General features: G+C 39.3%; 1 protein-coding gene across 5 annotated transcripts in view; it reads right to left on the bottom strand.

Moving 5' to 3' along the window:
• LYN (LYN proto-oncogene, Src family tyrosine kinase) overlaps nucleotides 1-23,820 on the bottom strand; it is a 50,061-nt gene that overhangs the window by 6,051 nt on the left and 20,190 nt on the right. For 4 of the 5 annotated variants that reach the window (XM_053951071.1, XM_053951053.1, XM_053951062.1 and 1 more), the window contains 11 exons: nucleotides 22,727-22,863; nucleotides 21,478-21,526; nucleotides 21,280-21,385; nucleotides 20,047-20,145; nucleotides 19,825-19,928; nucleotides 18,220-18,369; nucleotides 16,817-16,969; nucleotides 10,932-11,114; nucleotides 9,361-9,437; nucleotides 2,163-2,316; nucleotides 666-797 (listed from right to left, as the gene is read on the bottom strand). In XM_053951071.1, the coding sequence (XP_053807046.1) occupies nucleotides 666-797; nucleotides 2,163-2,316; nucleotides 9,361-9,437; nucleotides 10,932-11,114; nucleotides 16,817-16,969; nucleotides 18,220-18,369; nucleotides 19,825-19,928; nucleotides 20,047-20,145; nucleotides 21,280-21,385; nucleotides 21,478-21,526; nucleotides 22,727-22,858 (1,339 nt within the window). In that variant the 5' untranslated portion in view covers nucleotides 22,859-22,863. The remainder of the gene's footprint in view (nucleotides 1-665; nucleotides 798-2,162; nucleotides 2,317-9,360; nucleotides 9,438-10,931; nucleotides 11,115-16,816; nucleotides 16,970-18,219; nucleotides 18,370-19,824; nucleotides 19,929-20,046; nucleotides 20,146-21,279; nucleotides 21,386-21,477; nucleotides 21,527-22,726; nucleotides 22,864-23,820) is intronic. The other variant, XM_053951079.1, reaches the window with a different exon arrangement.

Genomic DNA, 23,820 nt, shown 5'->3' with positions numbered 1-23,820 from the left:
AAACCCTTCATACAAGGTGTCTTTGTGTGCTGGAAACATTAATATATATTTTGTTTAACAATGAAAAATGAAGCATGAAGCACATGACCATCTCACAGCTACCCAATGCAGCTCCATTTGATGTGCACACCTCCTGACTGTATGGAACAACAAACAGTAAACATTCCTAGTGGTACAACACTGCTTTAGGGTCTGCTTTCATATTTATTTAGACTAGCTAGCACTGACAAATTATTACAGCCTATTTGCTTGTGAAAACTTGCTTTCTTAGTATCTTCACATATTATGTTATTAAAATCCCCAGCAGCCTACAGAGCACTGTTAGAACTTGCAGCACTGCATCCTCGCCATGGGACTGTGCTTCTGTCCACAAAACAGGGATGTCATAAATGCAGGATCTGCATTTGCTGCAGTTGGAACACCTTTAGAACATACAAAAATGACTATATACCCATGGTGCCATTAGTCTGTTTGCTACAATTTTGCCCTGGAGAGGCATGTGCCTTAAACATACAGTGACTAAGTTTTCAAAGCAGTAAGATTACCTGTAAGACATTTTTCCAATCATCAGTGTCACTACTGTCAGATGCCAACTCTTTCCCTGAATATTTTCTTTGCCTTTTAGCACCAAAGTATAAATGCAGAGTAAAACCACAGGCCCATACCTGGATAAGGAATCTTTCCATATGTAACAATTTCATACAGGAGAATCCCAAATGACCACACATCAGATTTAATAGTGAAAGATCCATAGTTAATTGCCTCTGGTGCTGTCCATTTAATAGGGAATTTTGCACCTAAAAAAAAAAATACAGTCTCAAATAGCCACTTTAATCCATTTCACATTCAGCCATAGATGCAAAAGAAGTAGCAAGACATACCTTAAAAAGTCATATCTTAAATTACTGTCTTTCATATTGAACTAACAAATTCCAGAATTTGCCATATAAAAGCAAACTTCAGTTAAACAAAAACATTCAGGCAGCCTTTTTTTGGGAATACTACATTAATTCATTTGACAATGAGGAGTAATACAAGCAGAGGCTCTCTAAGCCCTTTTTAGCCTGCTCTAACATTCTGGCTACCAGGTGAGCTAGGAAACTTTTCTGATAGCAGAAAACACATCAAAGAAACTTGACATAGAAAATTTATAACCTGAGAAGTTAATTTAATCAATATACAATGTCCAGAGCTAGCTAAAACCCACAGATATGGGTCTGTACCTCTGAAAATTGCTTAATCAGACCCTTCCTGCTGATCTATTGAATTGCTATAACTCAGTGCCTGCTGAATAGCTCATCTTCCTTTAATCTCAGCTGTGGTGCGTTGTTCTCTTTCTTCATATTTTAGTTCTTCCCCTCTCACCTACGTTACCAGAGTATCCATCCAGACTGTGAAAATCTGAGGCAGTGTCTTTAAAAGGAGAAGGGCAAAGCCAGCTAACAAACCACTCTGGAAAGTTATGCTTAAGCATGGAAGCAAAAATAAAAACTTTTCACTACAACCAACAATGCACTTCTTGAAAGGATCCTTGACAACATTAGCAAAACACCCATGGCAAAACCCAGAAATACACCTTTCATAGCATGTTTTTCCTCTGGCCAGTCCTGGCCCTGTTACCTCCCACCCATGTGCTGAACAGGGACATGACCCAGCCTTCCCTGCTATGCTGCTGAACCTGCAAATTAATGCTGCAGCTCCTCAAACAGCTTCCAAAGGTAACCGGTTCTGCTAAAGTTTTTGTTGTTACCAGCAACTGCACCTGCTAGGGTTTCTTCCTTTCCCTAAGTGAAAGGAGGTCCATGAGGCACTTAAGGATGTTAAGAGAATATAAGATCACAGTTTCTTGGCCTTTAATTCTGTGAGATGGAAGCTGAGACTATGCAATTACTTTTTTCAATTTAGGAAAAATTTGTGTGCAGTTAAATACTGTAGGTTGTCCTTGTCTTTCAAATTTATTTAAAATAAACTTGTCAGAAAGCTTGGGCAGCACAGAAAGGTTATTTGTTTCCTTTACTCATTTTAGAAGTTGTTGGCATTAGAATGCTGCCCCTAGGAAGCTGTTACAGCACTTCCTATCCTTGGTGACCATATTTCTGTTCTATACAGCCTCACTGCCTCCCAGAGGCAGAAGCTTTAAAGACCAAAATAAAAGTACATACCTTCCCTTGCTGTGTATTCATTGTCTTCTATCACTCTTGCTAGTCCAAAATCAGCAATTTTGCACATCAGCAGGTCTGAAACCAGAACATTCGCTGCTCTCAAATCTCGATGGATATAATTTTTTCTCTCTATGTATGCCATCCCTTCTGCAATCTGTAACCAAAAGAACAACTATTTTGATATTTCAATACCATAGAGCTCCATTAGCAGGTCTGATCCTTCTTTCTTCAAAGGTATCAGCAAAGCCACATCCATTTATTCATTATTGGTGTCTTTGGAGAATTTTTTAGATGGAAGCCAGAAAAGGGGGAATTGCCATGGAAAACCTATGCACAGATCCAGTCCTGCAAAACACTGCTTACAGTAGCTCTGAAAGAATTATTTGGGTGAATAACAGCTGGCAGGATTAGAGACGTATGGAAGACATTTCCTGAAACAGAATCTTGAATAAAATGTCCTTAAGATTTCTATTAAAATATCCTCTTTCCAAAATTATTAACCAGTTTGTTTTCTAAATACTAAGAAAATAGAAGGAATTAATGACTTAGGATACAGGTGTTCTGATGAAGCAGGTACTGATAAAGCAACAGCACAGAGAAAGTTAAAAAAACCCAATAACTTTCTATCTACCCAGTATAAGCCTGGACAATTAGGAAGCAATTACTAAGATAGGGGAAACAACTGAATTTTCTTCTACAACAACACATACCTGTTCAAACATGAGGAGTTTTTGGCAACTATCCAGCTCTCAGATAGTATCATAAGTAAATATAATCTGCATTTCAGCAGACCAAATTGATTTCCAAACCAAATGAAAGAGAATTAATAACCTCAAAAATATGCAGAGGGGATGATTTTTTTCCAGACTATCTTTTTTTTTTCTTTTTTTTTTCCTGAAGAACATTTTCCTTTTCAGGGAAAAAAAAAAAAAAAAAAAAAAAGAAAACAAACTGAAATAATAGTTTCTAAACTTAGAGTAATAAAACTGATGTGTAGACTGTATTCTGTCCAAAAGTTTAGAGCGGAGTTAAGAAAAAAAGAAACCCTGTCTTTGGAAGCCATCAGTTTTTATCTTTCTTGTGAGACTGGTGATGGGACATTCCCAGTCAAGGTTCCTCCTGTGCCACAGGTACCTCTCTGGAATGCCTGTGGGGGGTGACAGACCCCTCTTGGCCACATGATTTGGGGAACACCCACGCCCTCAGATCTGCCAGTGGAGCAGCAGTAAAGCAGTGAGGGTCCTTCACCAGTGCCAGTCCCTGACATCTTCACCTCTCCTCCTGAGGTGCTCCTTTCAGCTGTGCAGTAAAGCAGGCAGAGCAGCTGACCAAACTTGAAGAGAACATGAACATCACTTCTGCTTATTCGTTTTTGAAAAGTCCCCAGGGGGTACTGCCAAGGCACACACTGCCACCTCTTACAACACAAAACGACACAGTCTTTGTTCCCCTTTTTCGGTTTAAGCAATGGAAAAATAGAGCCACTTGCCCTCCCACTTCCTCCACTGCAAACCCCTTGTTACAGTCAGATACATTCTTCAGAGAAGTGTGACACTGCCCTTGTACAGTGCAGGGGGGTTCTCACACTAAACCAAGAAGAAAGTCTGATGAAGAGAACGAGCAACGCCTGCATTTCACATTTTCTAGAAATAAGTAAAACATTTACTAATGAAGGAAGTAGCTACTAGTGAATAATTGCCACAGAGAGTCTTATTAGGGGCTTACAGTCACAATGGAAGAGCAGTATTTAATTTAGAGTCCGCTCTGCCTCTCTCTGCTCCCCATGCTTTTACATGGGTTTGAGAAGGAAGCAGAGATGAATGGGAAGGTTTTGCTGTAAGATTGATGCTGAGTTTGGACTGGCCAGCATGGCAGATACCCCCAAAATGCAGACAGGTCTGGTAATGCCGCCAAAAATAAATCAAACACCACAAAGGAATCAGCTTCCCTCCTTCTTCCCTGCACAGATGTAACATTTGGGTGAACTGCTGGATAGGGGATGAAGAATCACTTCACAAAAGAAACATTTGTGATTGTGATATTCAGTTTCCAAGTCCAACAAAGAGAAGCCATTGGAAAGACGATTTTATTTCCTCTTATTTGTGCTAGATTCACTGCTAAATGCAGAAAATTCCAAAGTAGGAAAAAATTAACAGCAAGGAATTTTGAATCAGCAAAGGAGAGGAAACACAGTGACCAAACAACTGAATTCACACATCTGGTCATGTTAAACCTTTGCTTATAGGAAAAGAAGAAAAAAATTGAGATTTTTTTGATTGAGATGGGTGCCAGAGCCCACATGATAGCTTCTAATGATTATTGTTGGGTTTTCATTGCCAAATGAAATGTTAATGCTAGAGAAATTCATATGAACAAAAGAAAATTAAAGCCTTTTTCCCTCTCTTTTAATGATCATTGGTACCTGTCAAGACTGCTCAGCTACATGTAACTATTCGGGTGCAGAATGGGAAAGCTAATTTGGGCTTCAGGAATATGTTTTGTGGCCTTTAAAAGAGAATTCTGCCTACACTGCTCAACTGTTACTGCCAAGAGTGCAGTTCCCAGTCACCTCTAGTCAAGTACTGACACACACTTTTAGAAATACCAAATTAAATCCTTTCAAGAAAACCCCAAACAAATCTCTATGTATTAGGAACTATGCACTCAGGGTAAGAATGAAAAAAAAGTCCTCCAGGAGACTGTGGAGGTGTTATTGATCTGGACAGGGCTGTCTTTGGTCTGGGATCAACCTTTCAATAACTGTACCTTTCAATAATGTCCAGATGCATAATAAAATAAAATATACTTCTTGATCATAGAGTTTTCAAAAAGACAGTTCATCTTCCCATGACTCTTTGCCTATGAAGAGGGTGTAGACCCTTTGTATCTGGCCATTGAAAACTGTTGCAAAAGACACATATCTTCAAATGATACATCAGTGTAATAACCATTTTCAGTTTGCAGCAGTGCTTATCCTAAAGGTGAAGTCAGGAAAGGTTGCAAAATCATATTCCTCTTGCCCCAGTCAAGCAGCTATATAGTTAAAGCAGATTCACAGGGAACAAAAATTATTATAAAAGTAATGTATAATTATGCACTGGAACATTAGAGTGTATCATTAAAAATCAAAGAAGCATGAAAAGGAATACACAGTGGAAATGTCACAATGCCAAATAAAACTTAAAATTAATTGTAATCTAGGGATGACTTTCTACTATGACTTTAAAAAAGAGGGTAGAGAGGGATTAAAACACTGGATGAAAAAACTCTTAATTTTATTCTAAGTTTACTATTATTTCAATGGCACTATAGCCTTGGAAGACAGAAAGAAGTTGGCAGTCAAGCTGTAGATCATAGAAGAATTAATGAAAGTGTCAGCACTGCATGAGAAAGAAGAAATGACTGTTTTTAGGACAAAGCTTTGACCCTTTTGAAAGTTATGAGTTTGTTTAGTAAAACCAGGTATAATTTTCCTAAGCACAGCCACTACACTTGTGCATCCTACACAGAAGGCAATGGATTTGCATAAGAAGCAGGAAGAGTTTGCACATACAAAAGGTTTGCGGAATTCGTGTCATATGTTTTCAGCAGATCTAATCAAGCAGGAACAACTATGAATTCAGGAAATGTGAAATAAAGAATTGGAGGCTCTTCTGCTAAATTGCCTCTGAGGCAAGGCAGAAACCAGCTAGTAAAACCCTGAGACTTCCAGTTGCTTTAGGAACTGAAGGAGCCAGGCTAGTGCAGACTTCTATGGGAGATGCCACAGCTCTACTCTGTACTAATGTAGATAGAATGTGCTTGAAGATATGTTTGCAAAACTCAGTTTCCCTTAAAACATACTCATTTCAGAGACTTATAACATTCATCTCCAATGGATAAAATTGTCTTTGTCAGGGCATAGCTAACATTAAATTCCCCCAGCCCCTATTTATATGCACTGATTAAAACCCAAGAGATACCTTCAGCTCTGTCAAGAGAGCAGGTTGCTTTAGAAACTGAGCTGGACCACCTTCCTAGCAAGCATTTTTTCGCCATCTTTTCCACAAATCTAATTTCATAAATCGTCACCATTAGTACAGAAAGTAAACCACTAAAGCCCAGAACCCACAGCTGCAAGTTAAGGTAGGCACTAGGTGTAAGTGTAACCCAGTAACAGCTATCCCTGCCAAAAATGTCCACCAGCAGGTGTGTTCACCTAACTAGACAGCTAAGTCAGTAGAGTAGAGCAGGAGTGTATTTCATTACTTGCTTGAAAAAATGCTTACTTTAAAAAAGTTGATTATTGCACCCAGAGGAGCAGTCCTCATTTTGCAAACTCAGAATGTTTCACCTCTTGCAAACACATTTTTTTCAAGACTCTTCAAGGCAAAGGTGTAATGAGCTCAGAGAGTGGAGCACTAAACAACAGCCTGGCAATGCAAACAACCCACAGTGCTCTTCACTTGGAAAATCAGCTTCAGCTGGGGTTTCCTGTACAACTGCCTTCTTTACCCAGCTAATGGTCACAGAGACCACATCCTCCTCTCTCTTTCTCCCATTCCCAATCCCTCCTGTGTCTTGTAACATCACAGATGGATGAGGCCAAAAAAAAAGCTAATGCTTAGCTACCATTTCATGCATTTTCAGTGTTCCTGAAAAGCTGGGATAAAGCAAAGTGCTTTGCCAGAATGGTATGATCAGAGAACAATGAAGAGGTCATGTGTGTCCATCAAGGAAAAAAAAAAGCAGCCTGATCTCATCTAAGAATAATATCTTCACCTCTTCACCACAAGCTTCCTTCCATGTTAATTTTAAACTCTCCTGAAACATATCTCTCAAAATTTCTTTCCCCTTCACACTGCAGAGAGGTTAACATCACTTCTTGTAAGAATAAATTAGTGTTCCATTTGGACAAACCAGAGTCACGCCAAAAAACTACACACATTTTGTGCTTTCCTTTACACACAGTCTACATTCAGGAAAAGTGTGATCCACGGGCAACCTTAGCAGAGGTCTGAAAAGATTTTTGTCCATCTTTTGCCCTAAAGACCTATCAATTAATTCAGACTGCCAGAGATAGAGAAGACTGGTGGAACACCTCTGTTGGTCAGAGGGAAATCTCTGTTCTGGAACCACACACAGGCAGCCTGCAAGTCTATTCCACACACTCCTGTTATCACACAGTGGCATTAAGGGCTCTTTACAAATGTGCTCAAAGACCCTACAAATTCTTTCAGTAAGAAAAATCCCAGTATCTCTGTTCCAAAGTTTTGTTTGGGCCTCAGCCAGAAATGCTCAGAGAGGCATTCCTGAACATCCCTTTAGGATGGCTGCAAGCCAGTCTCAGGAATTTCTCTTGATGTGATGGTCTATATCTTATATGACAAGAGGGACTTTTCACATCACCTGTGCAGCACAAGGTCCTGGCCTCTGGGGCCCAGGGCAGGAACTGGCTGTGAGAGGTTGCTGTCAGACCAGGGTGACAAGTGATGTCCATTTGAAGTGACCTTCAAAGCTCTGTGAATGACAATCTCTGACCCTTGTTATCTTGAAGTGATTTACCCAAGTTGTACACAGTGTTGCTCTTTAGTTCATTACCCTTTTCAAGACTTAAATTTCTAAAACTGCAGTATAAATTTAAAATGAACACAGCATCCCAAACTTCAATAAAAAGGTCTGCTGTGAAACCACATGTGCTTTTCTCTCCACATCTCAGGTCTGCTTTCACATCAGCGCTCACAGATATTCTTTTCTCTCTTGAATTTTACATTATTTTCAAAGCTACCTCTTTTCTGCCCACTGTTACTCATCTCTTCAGACTGTAACCTGGGGTCCAGCAGTTTTTCCACATCTACAAAGTTTTTATCCCACTAAAAATAAAATCTCAAGGACAAATTGCCCAAAGAGTTCAGAAAATGCAAAAAGCCTATAGCCACACTAAACCAATAATTATTGGAAAATTAGCTCTTCCATGGAGTCTATGTGAAATAAAAACCTATATTTGAAATATTGAACCTCTACATAACAATATGTGATATATAATATACTATAGAATACAATAGTTCCAGTTGGAAAGGATCTTCAGTGATCATCTAGTCCAACTGCTTTACCACTTCAGGCCACTTTAATCAGAAATTAAAGCATATATTAAAGCATATATTAAGGACATTGACCAAATGACTTTTAAAATATGACAGATTTGGGGCATCGACCACCTCTCTAGGAAGACTGTTCCTGTGCTTGACAACTTTTTTGGTAGTGAAGTACTTCCTAATATCTAATCCTATAATTATTTGTATAGCAATAATTACATAAAAATTATATCATATTCTTATTGTGATTTTTGGTATCAATTCCTACTGCTTTATTATGCCTATTAATGTTTTCCCATCTTTCCTCAGGAGTTATAACAAATTAACATAATAGGGTACAAAAATCTGTAAACTATAATGCATAAAAAACAACCCCAAAAAAGGCTGGTTAACAATAACCTACCAGAAATGCCATCATTACCCATTACTACCATGAATTACAACCTGGAAAAGCAGAATTATTACTCTATTTTTGTTACATGCCTCCCTGGACACCTAATTCTGATAACTGTCCAAGACAAAACACTGGGCTCTGGGAGCTTTGATTCAGACTTTGACACACAAATCACTCTGAGTCTCTCTTCAGATTTAATTTAAGACAGAGATAACTTGTATATTTTGAAAAATTCATCCTTGTTCCTAAGTCTACACTAGTACCTGAAACACTATTTCACAATAATTTACCTAAGAATTTGAAACCAAGAAGAGTACACTGAGATTAAGAGGAGTTTGACCAGTTAACCTAACTTAAGAAGTAAAAAAATGACACATTTATTAACTCTGAAGGGATCTGCTAAGCAAAAACTCACAAAGTTGTCTTTACATTTTCAATTTGTAGCTGATCAAATTGAAAGCAGCCTTTTCACAAAGGAAGGCAGCTGGGTACTGCTGCCATCTAAACAGGTCACCAGCAGTATCTAAGAGTTAGGCCTAACCACATATTCCCTTTGAAAACTCTTCCATCTACTTCCTCCTTTCAATTAACCATTTTTACTCAAAACTGATCTGTAAATTGCATTTTTTTAATGTAAAAATCCTTAGGATAAAGTGGCCTAGTATGAATTTCAGACTCTAAGAGAAGTAACCTCAAAAAAATAATTTTGAGCACATTTTTAAAGTTTTACCTGAGCAGAGAAGTCGATTAGCTTTGGAAGCAACAATTTACTTCCTTCGTCACTCTTCAGAAAATCCAGCAAACTTCCTGTTAAAACAGAGAAAGATTAAATCAGTGCATCTTATTACAGTAACAAATATCACATTGGTTCCCCAGTTTTCTGGATAACAAAACTGATGCAGTGAAGTATTTTGATTTATTTTTAAGTAGACTACAGTATGATGTAATGACAGGAACACCCAAATTAGCACATCAGACATTCAAGTTTTGCTATTTCCCTGGCTGTAGAAAACTCACACGAGACCCTACCTCAGTTCAATGGTGCTGAGTTTGATAAGCATCCTACTCTATGGACTATCAGGAAAGCTGTCTAGGAGAATCACATACATCAATCCTTTCCAAGCCATACAGACTAAATGCCTCAACATTTGTTCATTAAATTACCAGCAAAATTGTTTGAAAACAGGGCAAAACAAGAGAAACTACTACCCAAGATAATCTGAGAAGTAAACTTTGCATATTTTGTGCAGTAATGCTCTACAGAGTCCTTTCCTAGTAGTGCAGCCACCCTTGCAGGACCATTCCTCACTCACCTTATTATACACTTTTTTATCAATTCAAGTCCCACATAAGGAAATTCCTAAGGTTTGTTTTAATTGCCTTGCTATGATACCAGAAACAAAAGTTAGCTAGGGAGTCAAAGGAACCAGAGTTATTCTGGGGGTTATCCTCTGATTCAGAAACAATAGAAAATGCTGCATTTAAGAAAACTGTAAAAATGGTTTCTCTCACAAATGAAGTAATGAGTCATAAAATTAAAGTCTCAGCTCATCTTAAGGATAGGTGCTCCTTCCCTTAATATTTGAACATTCAAAAATAACTCTACCATTCCTTTCTTTAAAAAGAAAGGGAGCTAGTTTAGGAGAAGCAGAAGAGTGCACTAAACTATTGCTTGCAGATTGTCGTGGTTTAACCTCAGCCATCAACCAGGCCCCATGCAGCCACTTACTCACTCCCCACCAGTGGGACCAGGGAGAGAATCAGAAGGGTAAAAGGTAGAGAACTCATGGGGTGAGATAAAGACAGATTAATAGGAAGAGGAAAAGCAAAAGCTGTGCACACCAGCAAAGCAAAATAAAGAATTAATTCAGTGCTTCCCATGGGCAGGCAGATGTTCAGCCATTTCCAGGAGAGCAGGACCCTATCACATGAAATGGTTACTCAGGAAAACAAACACTCTCACTCCAAATGTCCCTCCTTCCTCCTTCTTCCCCCTACTTTCTATACTGAACATGATGCCATAAGATCTGGAATATCCCTTTGGTCAGTTGGGGTCACCTGTCCCAGCTGTGTCTCCTCCCACCCTCCCGTGCACCCCCAGCCCCCCTCACCAGCATGGCAGCACAAAAAGCAGGAAAGGCCTTGGCTCTGTGTAAACCCTGCTCAGTGATAGCAAAAACATCTCTGTATTATCAGCCCTGTGTTCAGCACAAATCCAAAACACAGCCCCATACACCCACTGGGAAGAAAATTACCTCTACCTCAGCCCAAATCAGCATGCAGATCCAATGTTTTTCTCACCTTTTGCCATGAATTCTGTTATAATATAAATAGGCTCTTCTTTGGTCACTACAGCATAAAGCCTAACAAGCTTATCATGCTGAAGTGTTTTCATGAGGTTGGCTTCCTCCAGGAAAGCTTGCACAGACATTGTCCCAGGCTTCAGAGTCTTCACAGCCACTTTGGTACTGTTATGATAATAACCTACAAGAAGGGAATAGGATCAGTGCACTGAAGTCACTCGCAGCCCACAGAGTCTCATCGAGCAGGAATTTGTAAAGCAGGTGAGGTTGGATTCCAGGAATAGCTAAGAGGCTGAAAACAAGTGCCAGATGTAGCACAAATATTTATGCTAGAATTCCTTTTTATTTTGCAACTTATACAGCACTGCAGAGAATGATCCATTCCCTATTTTTAGAAATCAGTTATCTGAACAAAAATAGAGCAAACAAACAATCTTACTTCATACCAAGTTTCCATTCTCAAGTAGCCCCTAAAACACTTGGTCAAGGCACATTTCAATGAATGTGCACTTAAACTGCCTCAGAACAATAGAGTCCAAGGACTGGCTGGAAGTTTTTGAAGTATCTTAAATCCCATGATTACACTTACTTTGTGCATGCCAGTCTCATGCTTATAATCCTTCCTGTAACCCTTAGTGCTCAAGATGGAGCATTACGGGAAAGTGCAGCCAAAAGGTTCTTGTGACCGACAAGGACACGCTGCCAGGACTGCAATCCTGCAGTGCTCAGCACAAGATTTAAAGCATGATAACTTCTTATCACACAGCCCACGCCAGGAGTGAAGGAGACTGTGGCTGTGGTTCATTTCTCTGTTTACCAAACCTTCTAATGTAACATTCTAATTATATAAAAAAGCAACTATCAGTAAAGAGAAAAGCAGTGAATTATTTTCAGATTTAATGTTTGCCAAACAATAAATAAATGTTAAAATAGCATTAAAAAAATAGAGTAGCAAGCACTGCTCCTTATCTTGTGAAGTAACATAATTTAAAAAATGAAGAAATAAAAGAAAGAGGGATATAAATGCAACTTTTATCCCTCACCATACCCATTGCAACATCGTAGAACTATTTCTCAGAAGAGGTAAAACCTTCATGACTCGACAAAATAGCCTCATTTCCTTACTCTCAACAATCCATATCATTGCCATGATGGATACACCTCTAAACTGGAATCCACCTTATGCTATTTATTGTCCAACAAAAGAAATCAGTGGCAAAGCAAGGACCTAGTTTCCAGATCTTACGTGATTGCTCTGAGCACTGCATCTTTTTTGAAGAAGGATCATGACCAGAGAAAAGCCACTATGCCACAATCACAAAACATTCACCTGCATGATTATTAAATCTATTTTTCCAAACATGGTCAGGTCAAACATAACAAAGACATTTCTCTGAGTTACCTGATAGTAAGAAATTACAGTTACAGGTCAAATCTGCTGTTAAAGCTCAGGTATATGATTTATAACTATCAGAAAAACAGAAAATAAAATATTTCTCTCTATTTAAGAAGCAGAAAGATTATTTCTATAATTTCTACTATTCCATTCCATGCCCTAAAACAGAGCATGAGCTCCACTCTCAATTTGTTGAATTCTCTACTGAACATACTAATTAATACAACTATTTCAGTGAAGCAATTATGACCAACACACTTAACATTAAATATGTAACAGTATTTTACATTCACTAAAGATATCCATCAAACTCAGGTCTTTTGTTTTAAAAAAGATAGCTTGCTTTACTACAGCATCTCTGTGATACTGAGGTTTTCTGCTGTAAAAAAGTCTACCTTGACTCTCTGGTGGTATTGTACAAAACAAATAGCTGGTGAGAGCACTAGAAATACCTGCTCTTGGATTTCTCTCATGTTCATCAGATCTTATTGACTAAGAGAATCTTTTACACCTGAAATGCAAGCAAGATGTGACTCATTAATAAACTACACTATAATCACTGCATTTGCCTTGTTAACTTTCCTCTTAGCCCTGCTTGAGAATTCTCTTCATGGATTATTAATACCACAAAGCATCATGATTCACATCATATCAGTTCACACTAGGAACAAAAATGCATAAAACATAGACCCTGGTCTTCCAGTGCTGCTCTGGTTTATCACATCACTAAAGTAGCTGCCCAGATGCACTGAGCTCCATGGTCTAAAAACCTTTAATGCCATGGGAGGAAGTCAGTCTCTTTGCAGTTTTAGCTACTGTTAAAAATCAAATGTGAAGCAAGCAATAGCATCAAAGTCTGAGGATTGTGTGATGATGTCTTACACAATGAGCCATGTTCTTCTCTACATGTTAGAATTGAATTCTCAAAAAAAAAAAAAAAAAAGTGTTTCAGGTATTTATTTTGAAGTTGATTACTATTATTTGACAGAGTAGTGTCTTGCATAGCCAGGTTGTCCCCGGATTCTTGTATGGGCTTAATCAGGCCAAGGTGTGATATGAACTTATAATATACAAGTGAGGTTGAACCTACCATTCCTGAACAGGACTGAAGATGCAGAGCTTTGTAAACAAGCCTCTAATATGCATCTTTCTCCTTCCTCTGCTTTTCCAGTAATTCCCTGCAGGGTATACTGGGAACAACTTGTTTGAGCTATGGAGACATGACACTGCTAGAAGGCAGATAATGGCAGGAGCAGTTACTCTTGGAGGAGGTACGGGGAAAGAGTCTGAGAAAGAGCAGCTTCTCTGCATCCAATTGCACATCAGCACTTCACTCCTTCACCTCCTACAGCCATCATTCAGCTGCAGAACAGAATAATGCAGCAGTGGCTCCATCTCTCACTCATCTCCGCACAGCCTGTTAAATGTGAAGGCAGAAAGCCCAGGCTGCACAACTGATGACCAAAATGCATACATAAAAACCAACTTGGTAGCCTAAACCCAGAAAATCTCTATAAAATGCATAAAATTGCACTTGTATTGATAGAAAAAACTGGAAAACTGATACCAACTTTTCTCTGTGTAAAAGCAATGCTTCAGAGCTGGAGGAGATTCGCTTGCCCATTCTATAAAACAGATTCTCTGCACAGGTCATACAGGAACACAGCCAAGTGCTTCAGGCATATGGAGGCCTGCTTTTTGTTCCTAGGATTTTCTTACTCCTTCCATAATATAAATTAATTTCCTCCAAACTGTTCAAGAGGTAGATATCCACATGGAAGCCCAGAAAGTAGTTATAGAGATAATAAAAAGAAAAGACCATAAAAGCTATAATTGCATATCTTCACATTTTAGTATCAGCATTATCTCTATATTTCCATATCTCTCAGAAACACAGAAGGGACCTGTGGAAAGCATCTATGTCCAACATCCCCAGGGACACCTAGAGCTGGCTGTCCAGGATTGTGTCCAGTTGGCTTTTGAGTCTCTCCAAGAATGGAGACACCACAACCTCTCTGGGCAACCTGTGCCAGTGCTTGGCACTCACACACAGAGCGTTCAGAAGGAGCCTTCTGTGTTTCAGTTTGTGCCCGTTGCCCCTGCCCCTGTCACTGGGCACCACTGAGAAGAGCCTGGCTCCATCCACTTTGCATACCTCCTTCAGCTATTTACATACACTGATAAGATCCCCCTAAGCCTTCCCTCAAAAGAAAGCTCCAGTGCCCTCCTCATCTTTGTGGCTCTTTGTTGGATTTTGTTCAGTAGCTCTACATCTTTCTTTACTCATAAGCACAATTCCTCTGAGTGGGACATTGTTCCCTCTGAAACCACGATTCTAAGTAACCTTTATCAAGAAGAAATTTATTTAGTAATGAAACCATGGAACAACATTTCTAATTCACATGATGGCTGAAAAATAATTTTGTTCTCTGTGAGGAGGCAGTGTAAGACCAGCTCTCAAATCAGGGGAGCACAGCAACCAGATTATTGCTCAGTACTTCTACATAACTCCCTGGATGATCATTACAATACACAGAGTTTGCTGACACCCTGCACCACACAGCTGACCTAATATGCTTTTCCATCTTGAACTTCCTTGGTTCTAAGATTAACCATACTCCTGATTTGAAAGGATCTGTGCCATGCAAATCATCTTCTTTCACTTCAGAAAGAAAGCAAAGAAGAGGAAATGCAGCGATTGCTTTCACAGTACATTAGTTTTTCTCACAGTGCAGCAATTCAGACATAGGGCTCAGGCCCAGTTTAGATGTTAAAATAATGACAAAAACAAGAGGAAGCATCTTGAAGCAGAAACACCTTTTAAAGATTTATTCTTTTCTGCGCATATGTGCAGAAGTAGTCACTTCCCAAAATGATCTGCATTTTCAAGTAGGTGATTAGCTCCTACCACAAAGTCTTCCACAGTGTTTCAGTGTAAGTTAAACATTTGTTGCCCTGGTTTATTAGGCAGAAATAACTGCACAATAGTTGACACTTATCCTGACTAGTATCTAAATTGTCATTCATATATATCATAGCTAGAGGGTTTCTTAAACTTTTTCTTGTGAAGGCAGATAAAAGGCTGAATTTGGCTATATTACATTAGAGATGTGTTGCTTGCACTTTTTACATGATTTATACCAAAAGATTGCACCTAAGACTCAATTAGAGCTTTCTGATTGACACTGTAGTTGAGTCTGTTTAATTTGCCACTCAAACAGCACCAGTCTGTGCTTTGCTTTTCTAAACGAGAGCATCTCTTCAAAGCAATAACATTCCTGTCAGACTGACACACTCCCATGGATCAGAGACCCCTTCACAGCTTTGTGTCTTCTAGCCAGCTTTGGGATACACTTTTAAGTTGCTCAGAAATGCTCTGCCTATAGAATCTTAGGTCTTAAAATGAATAACTATCATCACCATAATCTGTTCTTTCATTAAAACTATAACAAATTTATTCCTATTTAAACATAACATCCCAAAAAAACAGATCTGGGGAAAGGCTAGGAGAATGATTTGGCCTGAAAAAACATCTTAATGAAGACTTTGGGAGGAAGATATAGTTTACCTCAAATAAGATGCTAACTGGCAAAAAGTGTGTAAGCAATGAATAGTACACAGATCATGCAATGAGGAAGTCAAAAGAATACTCTGATGTCAGAATAGGCATAGCATTTCAAAGATGATTAAACTATTTTCACAGAATGTGACACTGGGCATAGCCCCTTGTCAATGAGAAGTCACTGAGGCTGAGGAAATACTGCTTGTAAGGCAATAAAGCAGGTTATCCAGGTTATAATAATGAATGCTATCATTTTCTGCTGGGTATATATTAATGTTTACAACTTGTTAGTCTTATGACTGTTTTATTACTGGGGTCTTGCCTGATGAGTCAAGTTATGGGCTGTTCAATCTCTAGTCTTCTTACTACATAAATCCCCTACTTTCTGAGCAGCACACTGGCAGACAACACTCTTGAGTTAAGTCTGTTCCTTTTTTTCACCCAGTATGGCAGTACCATGCACTACACTGCAGGAGGCATCTTCTTCACAAATGGACTATGATATCTCTATCCACAATTCATTAAAAGCCACTGTTTCTATTTCATATTCTTTAACACTTTCTGATTTGAAACAAAGTTCTGAGAGGCTCATTGGTTTTGAGATTCAGGAGCCACATCTTACTATGATCTTGTATTTCTGCCTCAAAACATAACAAAAAACTCTATTGTCTTCCACCTTCTAAATTACAGTGCTTACTCACTATTTTTTTCCTTTAAAAGACCACAACAGGATTTGTTCCACTTCCTTGTCAGGTATCTACCCCCTTTTACAAGCCCTCTCTCTTCAAGAGAAGGTATATTCTGGGCGTGATTTTGCTGTTTTACAAGTATACAGGATCAGCTTCATGTCCACTATGTTTTTTGAATGACTCTGAAATGACACTTCCTTCAGAGATAAATACTCATTTCAAAAGAATAAACTTACCCATCCAGACTTCTCCAAACTGACCAGCTCCAAGTTTCTTCACTAATTTAATTGATTCCCGTGGAATTTCCCATGCATCTTTATCCCATGGTTTTTGAGGTTTGGGACTAATACAAGCTTTTTCCAACTTTCTGCATAAGCCATCTGATTGCCCTGGTTTTCAAAGAAAAAACAAAATACAAAATACATTACACTCCTGTGCCGTAAGACTTCAGACAAACATTGCTTAATTGCACTAGCCAGCCCACAATAATGTTCAAAATAACCAGATGCTATGATGAAAATGTAGCCTTTCTGGTGCTTTCACAGAAGTTTAAGTGCTTCTGATCTGAAATTTCACATTCAGAGACAAATTGAATAAAAAACTATCACATGCATCTGGTTATTGTCAGATTATTAAGTGGTTTTAGTACAATTTGCACCAAGTAAATACAATATCAGATCTTATTACTGACACTATGTTGATTAAGATGCACATTGCAGTCAGGTTTGGGATCTGTATTCTGAATTTGTCATTAAATTTTCTTGCAACATAGTTTCAGACAGATGTGCATGCAAGCATAAGTAGGTCAACATTACTTTTACTCCAGACACTGACCAGCTATAACTTTTATATGAATGTTGAATAATTCTCAGATTTTCAGCTGTGCTGAACAGCTAGCACATATATCTTACTATTCTGAAAAATTTCATGGCCAAGTCCTCAGAATGTCTTTGAAAAATGAATATGTGATTTTATGTCCTACATTTTTTTGTCTTGTCTTTATTTCCAGGTACAAGACTTAAAAAAATGTATTTTGGAGCTATTCAGCAGGAGGTTATGCAGAATGAGAAGTCAGTTTTGCAGCTGAAACATAGATGGACTTGTTCCTTCCTCTCCCCACCTTTTCTTTTTTTAAATAAATGTATACATTCTATGTGGGTGCAATTTTATTTCTTTGAGGTATAGGAAATATTTCTTCCTTTAAAAATAAATAATTAAACATATTTACAGGAAAAATAAAACCAATTTCACACTCAACACTAGGTACAAGACAACATTCACCAGTCTATATGTATTTGTGATAATTATGAATAAAAATTTACTCTCAAATAAAATATTATTTACAATACAGGCAATTCTTGTTATAGCTTCGCATCACCCTAAGTTTGATGAATTCGGTTTTGAAGCTAGTCTTCATTTCACAAGGGTATGCCACAGAGCAACCAGCACTAGATCTGGTTATGGTAACAATACTTGGGTTCCAATTCGTTTTACTTTATCTTTGTTAACATGCATGCATGCAAGTTATTTAGGGAAAAAAAAAGAAAAACTTTGTAACAAAAGAAGAAGCCATTTATTTTCCTTCACAGGAAATAATGGCTGCATTCTAATAAGTAATTCACTAAATGATTTAACTTACTTTGATAATGTTTGATCATATCATTGATGTTAGGAAAAGTTATTCTTGGAGAGATGTAAAATCCTCCATTGTCTAGACTCCTGATTTTGTAGTGCTTAATAACGTCACCATGCTCCGGATCATAGTCTCGTATGGAGAGAGAATAGCTGCCTGTGGATAAAGAAGGAACCCTCATTAACAGATATCAAAAATCTACAGAGTCCACACATGCACAGTTGAGGCTAGAAAAATCACCAACTTGTCTGCTTTTCTTTTTGCTCCCTTATTTCCTCAAAAAGCATTTTGCAATCCACAGGAGGAAGTTAGTAAAAACCAGCCCTGAACTGGTCACCAAAATGCTTACAGTCACACTTTCTTTTTCAGTCTTATTCAACAAACTCACTGGTTGCATATTCCAGGCAGCTCCACATTCAGCGCCCAGTTTTGCAGAAAGTCCCCCAGCTGGAGTAGAAGTGGCTGGGAGAGCAGGACTGGGGCTGTCACCCTGCGCAGGCAGAAGCTAAAATCTGGAGATCAGCATTTTGAAAAAGGAACTTGCTGGTTGTCATGCAAAAGCATAGCTTGGAGATGGCTTCAGGCATAGAGGAGGGAGAGCAGATCTGCTGATCTGCTAGATCTGTTGATCCCTAGGCAGCCCTAGGGAGCCTAACATCATCTGGGATTTAAACTGGGGCAGGAGAGCATCTACCCTTAGCTAACAGCACTCTTTGTTTCTTCTGCTTGTACAATTCTTGCCCATTTTCAAAGGATAAAAAAGGATCTCACCCCCTTATCTCTCCTCACACACATATCCAGTGATTCTGGGGGGTACCTTCTCACAGTCTCAGTACCCTATGTAGAATTTAGAACTTTGAGAACTTCATTTAGGAGTCTTCACCTGAGAGCACAATGATACAGGCCCATTACAGATGATATCTAGTCAAGAATCTGCAGTATTAGAGCCAATAAAGCTACCCCGTGGAGTGGAGAGGCATGACCTGCTGAAAGGCTCCATGTGTCTTCCTCTGGAGGATGCAGTGTTATAGCATACAGCTGGAATATCCATCCAGACTTAGAGTCCACAGGCTGGGATTTCTCAAAGCTGAAGAGCCTGGAGAGTTCGCTAAGATTTTCAGCACAAGGCACTCTGTTTACAGCACAAAATTTTACCAAAAAGCTTTCTGAAAAGAATCCCTATCTACCTTAATCTACTACACTGTAGAAGTGAAAACCCTCATTTTGCACTAACTACAACTTTAAACATGTAGCAATGAATACAGACCCAATAATGGACGACTATAGAATGCAGCAGCTACTATTACAGTAATATGACTTTCAATAAAGGAGTCACAAACATTAAGAAGAGAAAAGATGCCACTTCATTCATTCCTGCTTCTTGTCAGTGTAATCACATACATAAAGCTTTTTTTTTCCTTTTATCTCAGCTTTGGGTGTTAGCCCGCAACTATCTTTTTCTGGTAATTTTCTTCTCACTCCTACAGAACTGGAGAAAATTCACACAATAGGATGCACTGAAACTACTCCACCCTGATGGCAATTTTTGTGTAGACTGACTGCATATTTTTTCTCTCTATATCAAATCCAAAGTACCTCCCCCAAACCTACCTTTTAATGTTTCACTTTCTCTGATAAGGAAAGCTCCAGGACCATTTCCAGGAGCCAGGAGCTGTCTTTCAGCATCTTTTCGGGTTATGTCTTTGAAGAACCACCTGAAAAGTATTTCACAGAGTTAGAACCACATCTTCCCCCCCCCCCCCCAAAAAAAAAAAAAGGATACACCACCAAGGTGAAGAAGTTTGCCAGAATTTAGAGACGGGGAGAACTTACTCTTCTGTTTCCAGGGTGTTTACTTTTGCTACATAGTTGCTGGGAATGAAACCTTCTTTTCTTGTCGTGAGAGATTTTGCTCTCCACCATTCTCCGGATCTGAAAAACAAAAAGCAGTAGTACTCACAGGAAAGAAAAATGCTAAATTGTTATTTAGGTTCTAGTCTGCTGAGAGCTTTGCTCAGACTGGAGAGAGAACCACAACCTCTGAGGTCAAGTGCCCTTGCCGGAGCCTTCCCCGGCTTGGGGAGACTCCGGATGGTGGTAAAGTCTCTCCTCCAACCCGTGCCTTCAAAGAAAGACTCAGTAGTCTTCAGTCGTCCGGTCTCAAGGCAGTTTATTGCATGTTATCTCAAGGCACACAGACTCCCTGACATTGTCCCTGACTCTGTCTGTCCCCGTCTCTGGCTGTCTCCCGTCTCCCCTCCCCGAGGGGCTGGTGCCATCTTTTATATCACACATTACGTATTAGGTGTTTACAGTTTTTCCCCAATGTCTACTACCTATATTGAACAGTGACTTTCTACACTAACCCAATCTGTGAGTGCCAACATCACCAAGAACATGGAGAATAGGAAGAAGAAAGAAGGAGGACAGGGCACGCCCAAATCCCTCCATCTTAGAACTTCTGACCCCCATGTACAAAACTCAGACCCCCCTGTACAAGGCCTAAAACCCCCCTGTACAGCACTCAAAAATTCTACCTTTCACTTTGTGACTACTTCTACTATAATATCTAAACTTTTGCGATTTCTTGTTCTTCCTGCAAGGTTGGTAAATTGTTCCATGGGTCAAGCTCAAGACCACAGGGGTCCCTGGCCGCCTGCCAGGGTCTCAGAGGCTTCTGCCCTGGGCCCAGAACATCCAAGAGTGTCTGAGGGACACCTTGGGTTCCGACACGCCCTGAGAAGCCACTGGCTCCACCAGATCAATGTTTGCTCACTGTAACTGAGGCCAGCTGCCAAGTCAGAGAACTGTAGACTCAAAAATGGTTTGGGTTAGAAGGGACCTAAAAGATCATCCCTATCATGGGCAGGAACACCTTCCCCTGCAGCAGGTTTGTCAAAGTCCCATCCAACCTGGAATAACTCCATAAAGCATTTGTATTATCACATGTAAGAGAGCTCACTTATCGTTCATACACCGTGGTACAAGTAGGATATCAAAGCATTGTAGAGAGACTTAGATGATCCCAAAGAAAATTTGCAATACAACCAACATTGTCATACTTACTCTTCAATAACTTTTAGTTTTTCTCCTTTTTTGAAGGTCAAGTCCTCTTCATGAATGCCATCATAGGGATACAAAGCAACCACAATGACTCCCTGCTCCTCTGCATCTACAAAAGCAGAAAGACAAAGGCACGCTCACGTCACTCTGCAGGCGGACATGGGCACAGCACGCAGCTGTGAGATTTCTATAGAAACATACCTTGATTGATAAACCTCTGTCCTGGTAAGAGCTGTGCTTCTGGATTTGCCTACAATAAAATATGTCCTTAATTAAGCAGTTTTAGATCTTTGTGATGATCTTAAATTCCAATTACATATTATACAGTTGCTTTGGTATCATCTCATATGTCTTAAAAGGAAATGCTCAGATTTCTTCCCCCAATTCTTCAAAATATATATTATATATAAAAACATGTATTATTTATATGACAATATAAAAATATAGTAGATTTTAAATTGAACAGTTCAGACCTTGTGAAGGTGTGGCACAAGCTGTGGGGAAGAAGTTCACAGCTTTGGGACTTCTGCTGAAGAGGCTTTAGATAGGGCACTTAAGCAGGACAGTTATTACTGTGTAGCCATCATGTTAAAGAACTACAAGCACAGTTTTGCCACTAAGACTGTGCAAGGGAAAAAAAAAAAGAGAAATTAAAAAAAAAAGTAGTTTGTGATATGTGCTCATCGACTGAGAGCACACTGAGTTCACTGTGTCAGCTGGGGAGAGAGGGGAGCAGGGAGCCATTCACACCTGCAGAGAGCAGGTCCCTGAACAAGGGCAGTCAGGAGACACAGTTTCCTCAGCACAGTAGAGAAGGTGGGGACAAAAAAAGGTACCAGTCATGCTGGAAATTAGCAAAATCACTTGGTACCCAGCAGAATTCCCCATCCCAGCACCCTTCCTTCCAAAGCCATGCAGCACACATGAAACATGTTAGCCTGTTCCTCCTGTAGCACAGTTCTGCTCCCTGCACCACTGCACCCCTCCCATCCTTACCCACACACCTCAGGCAAGGTTGAGTAGTGGTTCTCAGTGAATAAAGCTGACTAGAGCTGCTAAAGAATCACCCATGATTACTTCAGCCTTTAAATGGAATAACCAACACCTGGATCCCATAGCTACTAAAAAACACAACACCAATGCTTTAAAAAATGGGTCCTAAACTACTACAGGTTTTCTAATGTCATCTAGCATTCTTCTATAGACATGGTTGTATCTACTCAAGCATTGCTAAGTTACTTTTTTTTATGCAGAAAACTATATAAATACTACAAATATAAAGTAGTAAACCACCACGTTTTAATTTTTATTCCTCTAGGTACATATTCATTGAGTGTGAACTGCACCCAATTTGAATTTTTCCATGCATATGCTTTGGACTGAAATTTAAGTTACGCCAGTCATGCTTTGTTCTTGCTACAGGAATTCTCTCCTGAGACTATCTACTTACTGGCCTTTGCTGTTTATTGGACGTTGGATCCCTCACATAAATAGTTCGTTCAGTTTTACGTACTGGTTGATTCTTCAAATCTAGCCCATCTCCATGCAGATTCTCTTTCCTTTTTGATTTTATACACCCCATATTTCCTGTTGAAATAAAAAAGGTGTTAAACAAAATCATTGTACCACAAACCAAGCCCTTTCCCAATAATCACCTGGGCTTGCTCCATAGTAAAAATGTGCTTCCTTTTCATACAGAATAGTTCATGGGAAAAACAACTGAAGGTTGTTTTTAGGTCAGGATGCCACTCCTGAAGCAGTTGCCCACATGCTCAGCTGTAATCTGTGTTCTGGAGCAGAACTGGAGTGCACACTGATAGCTCTTTTCTGTTGCAAAGCAATGACCTCATCTCAATCCACATATGAAGTAAATAGTTATTTACCATTTCTTCAGATTTGTTATATTTTCTCCCCAATCTACTTTTCACTGCCCAAACCCCTCGTATCTTTCTGATACTTCCCTGAGCTCTGGAATAGATATAACAAAAATACAAGTCTTGCAGGAATAACTTTATCTGTACATTTTAAAGAAAAGACTCATTCCTGTCCAAATTCGGAGAATTGCTGCTGGAAGCAGCAACACCTGTATCTCCCCACTTCATTTTGCAGATGCCAGTTTAGCAGGGAGCTCTGCTTGATTCAAATCCCTGTCTCACATGAGGCTGATGACTTGTGCAGTCCCAGCTCCATGGCAGACACGCTGCTACTGTGACCTTCAGTAATGCATCTCCTTGTTCACACAGGCATGTTACAGCAGCCTAAAATAGCCGATGTGTGTGCCAGTGATGGCAAATCACCACACAAGGATTTCTTTCTCAGTATAATTTAGAAAGCTAATTCTTCTCTCAGGATCTGCATCCATGCTAAATCAGATGAGATACAGCTGTTAGCATCTGCATGACTGGAAACTGACTGCTAATCCCATGATACAATTACATAGTACTCCAGCAAATATATATACAACATTATCTCTACAGTCCTTCCTCTGAGGAGAGTAATCATACTTACTCTTCAAAGAATCCACTATGAACGCTTTTCAGCCCT

Source organism: Vidua chalybeata, chromosome 1, assembly GCF_026979565.1.
Source record: "Vidua chalybeata isolate OUT-0048 chromosome 1, bVidCha1 merged haplotype, whole genome shotgun sequence".
Classification (NCBI taxonomy): Eukaryota; Metazoa; Chordata; class Aves; order Passeriformes; family Viduidae; genus Vidua; species Vidua chalybeata.
This window is presented reverse-complemented; position numbering and strand designations above follow the sequence as displayed.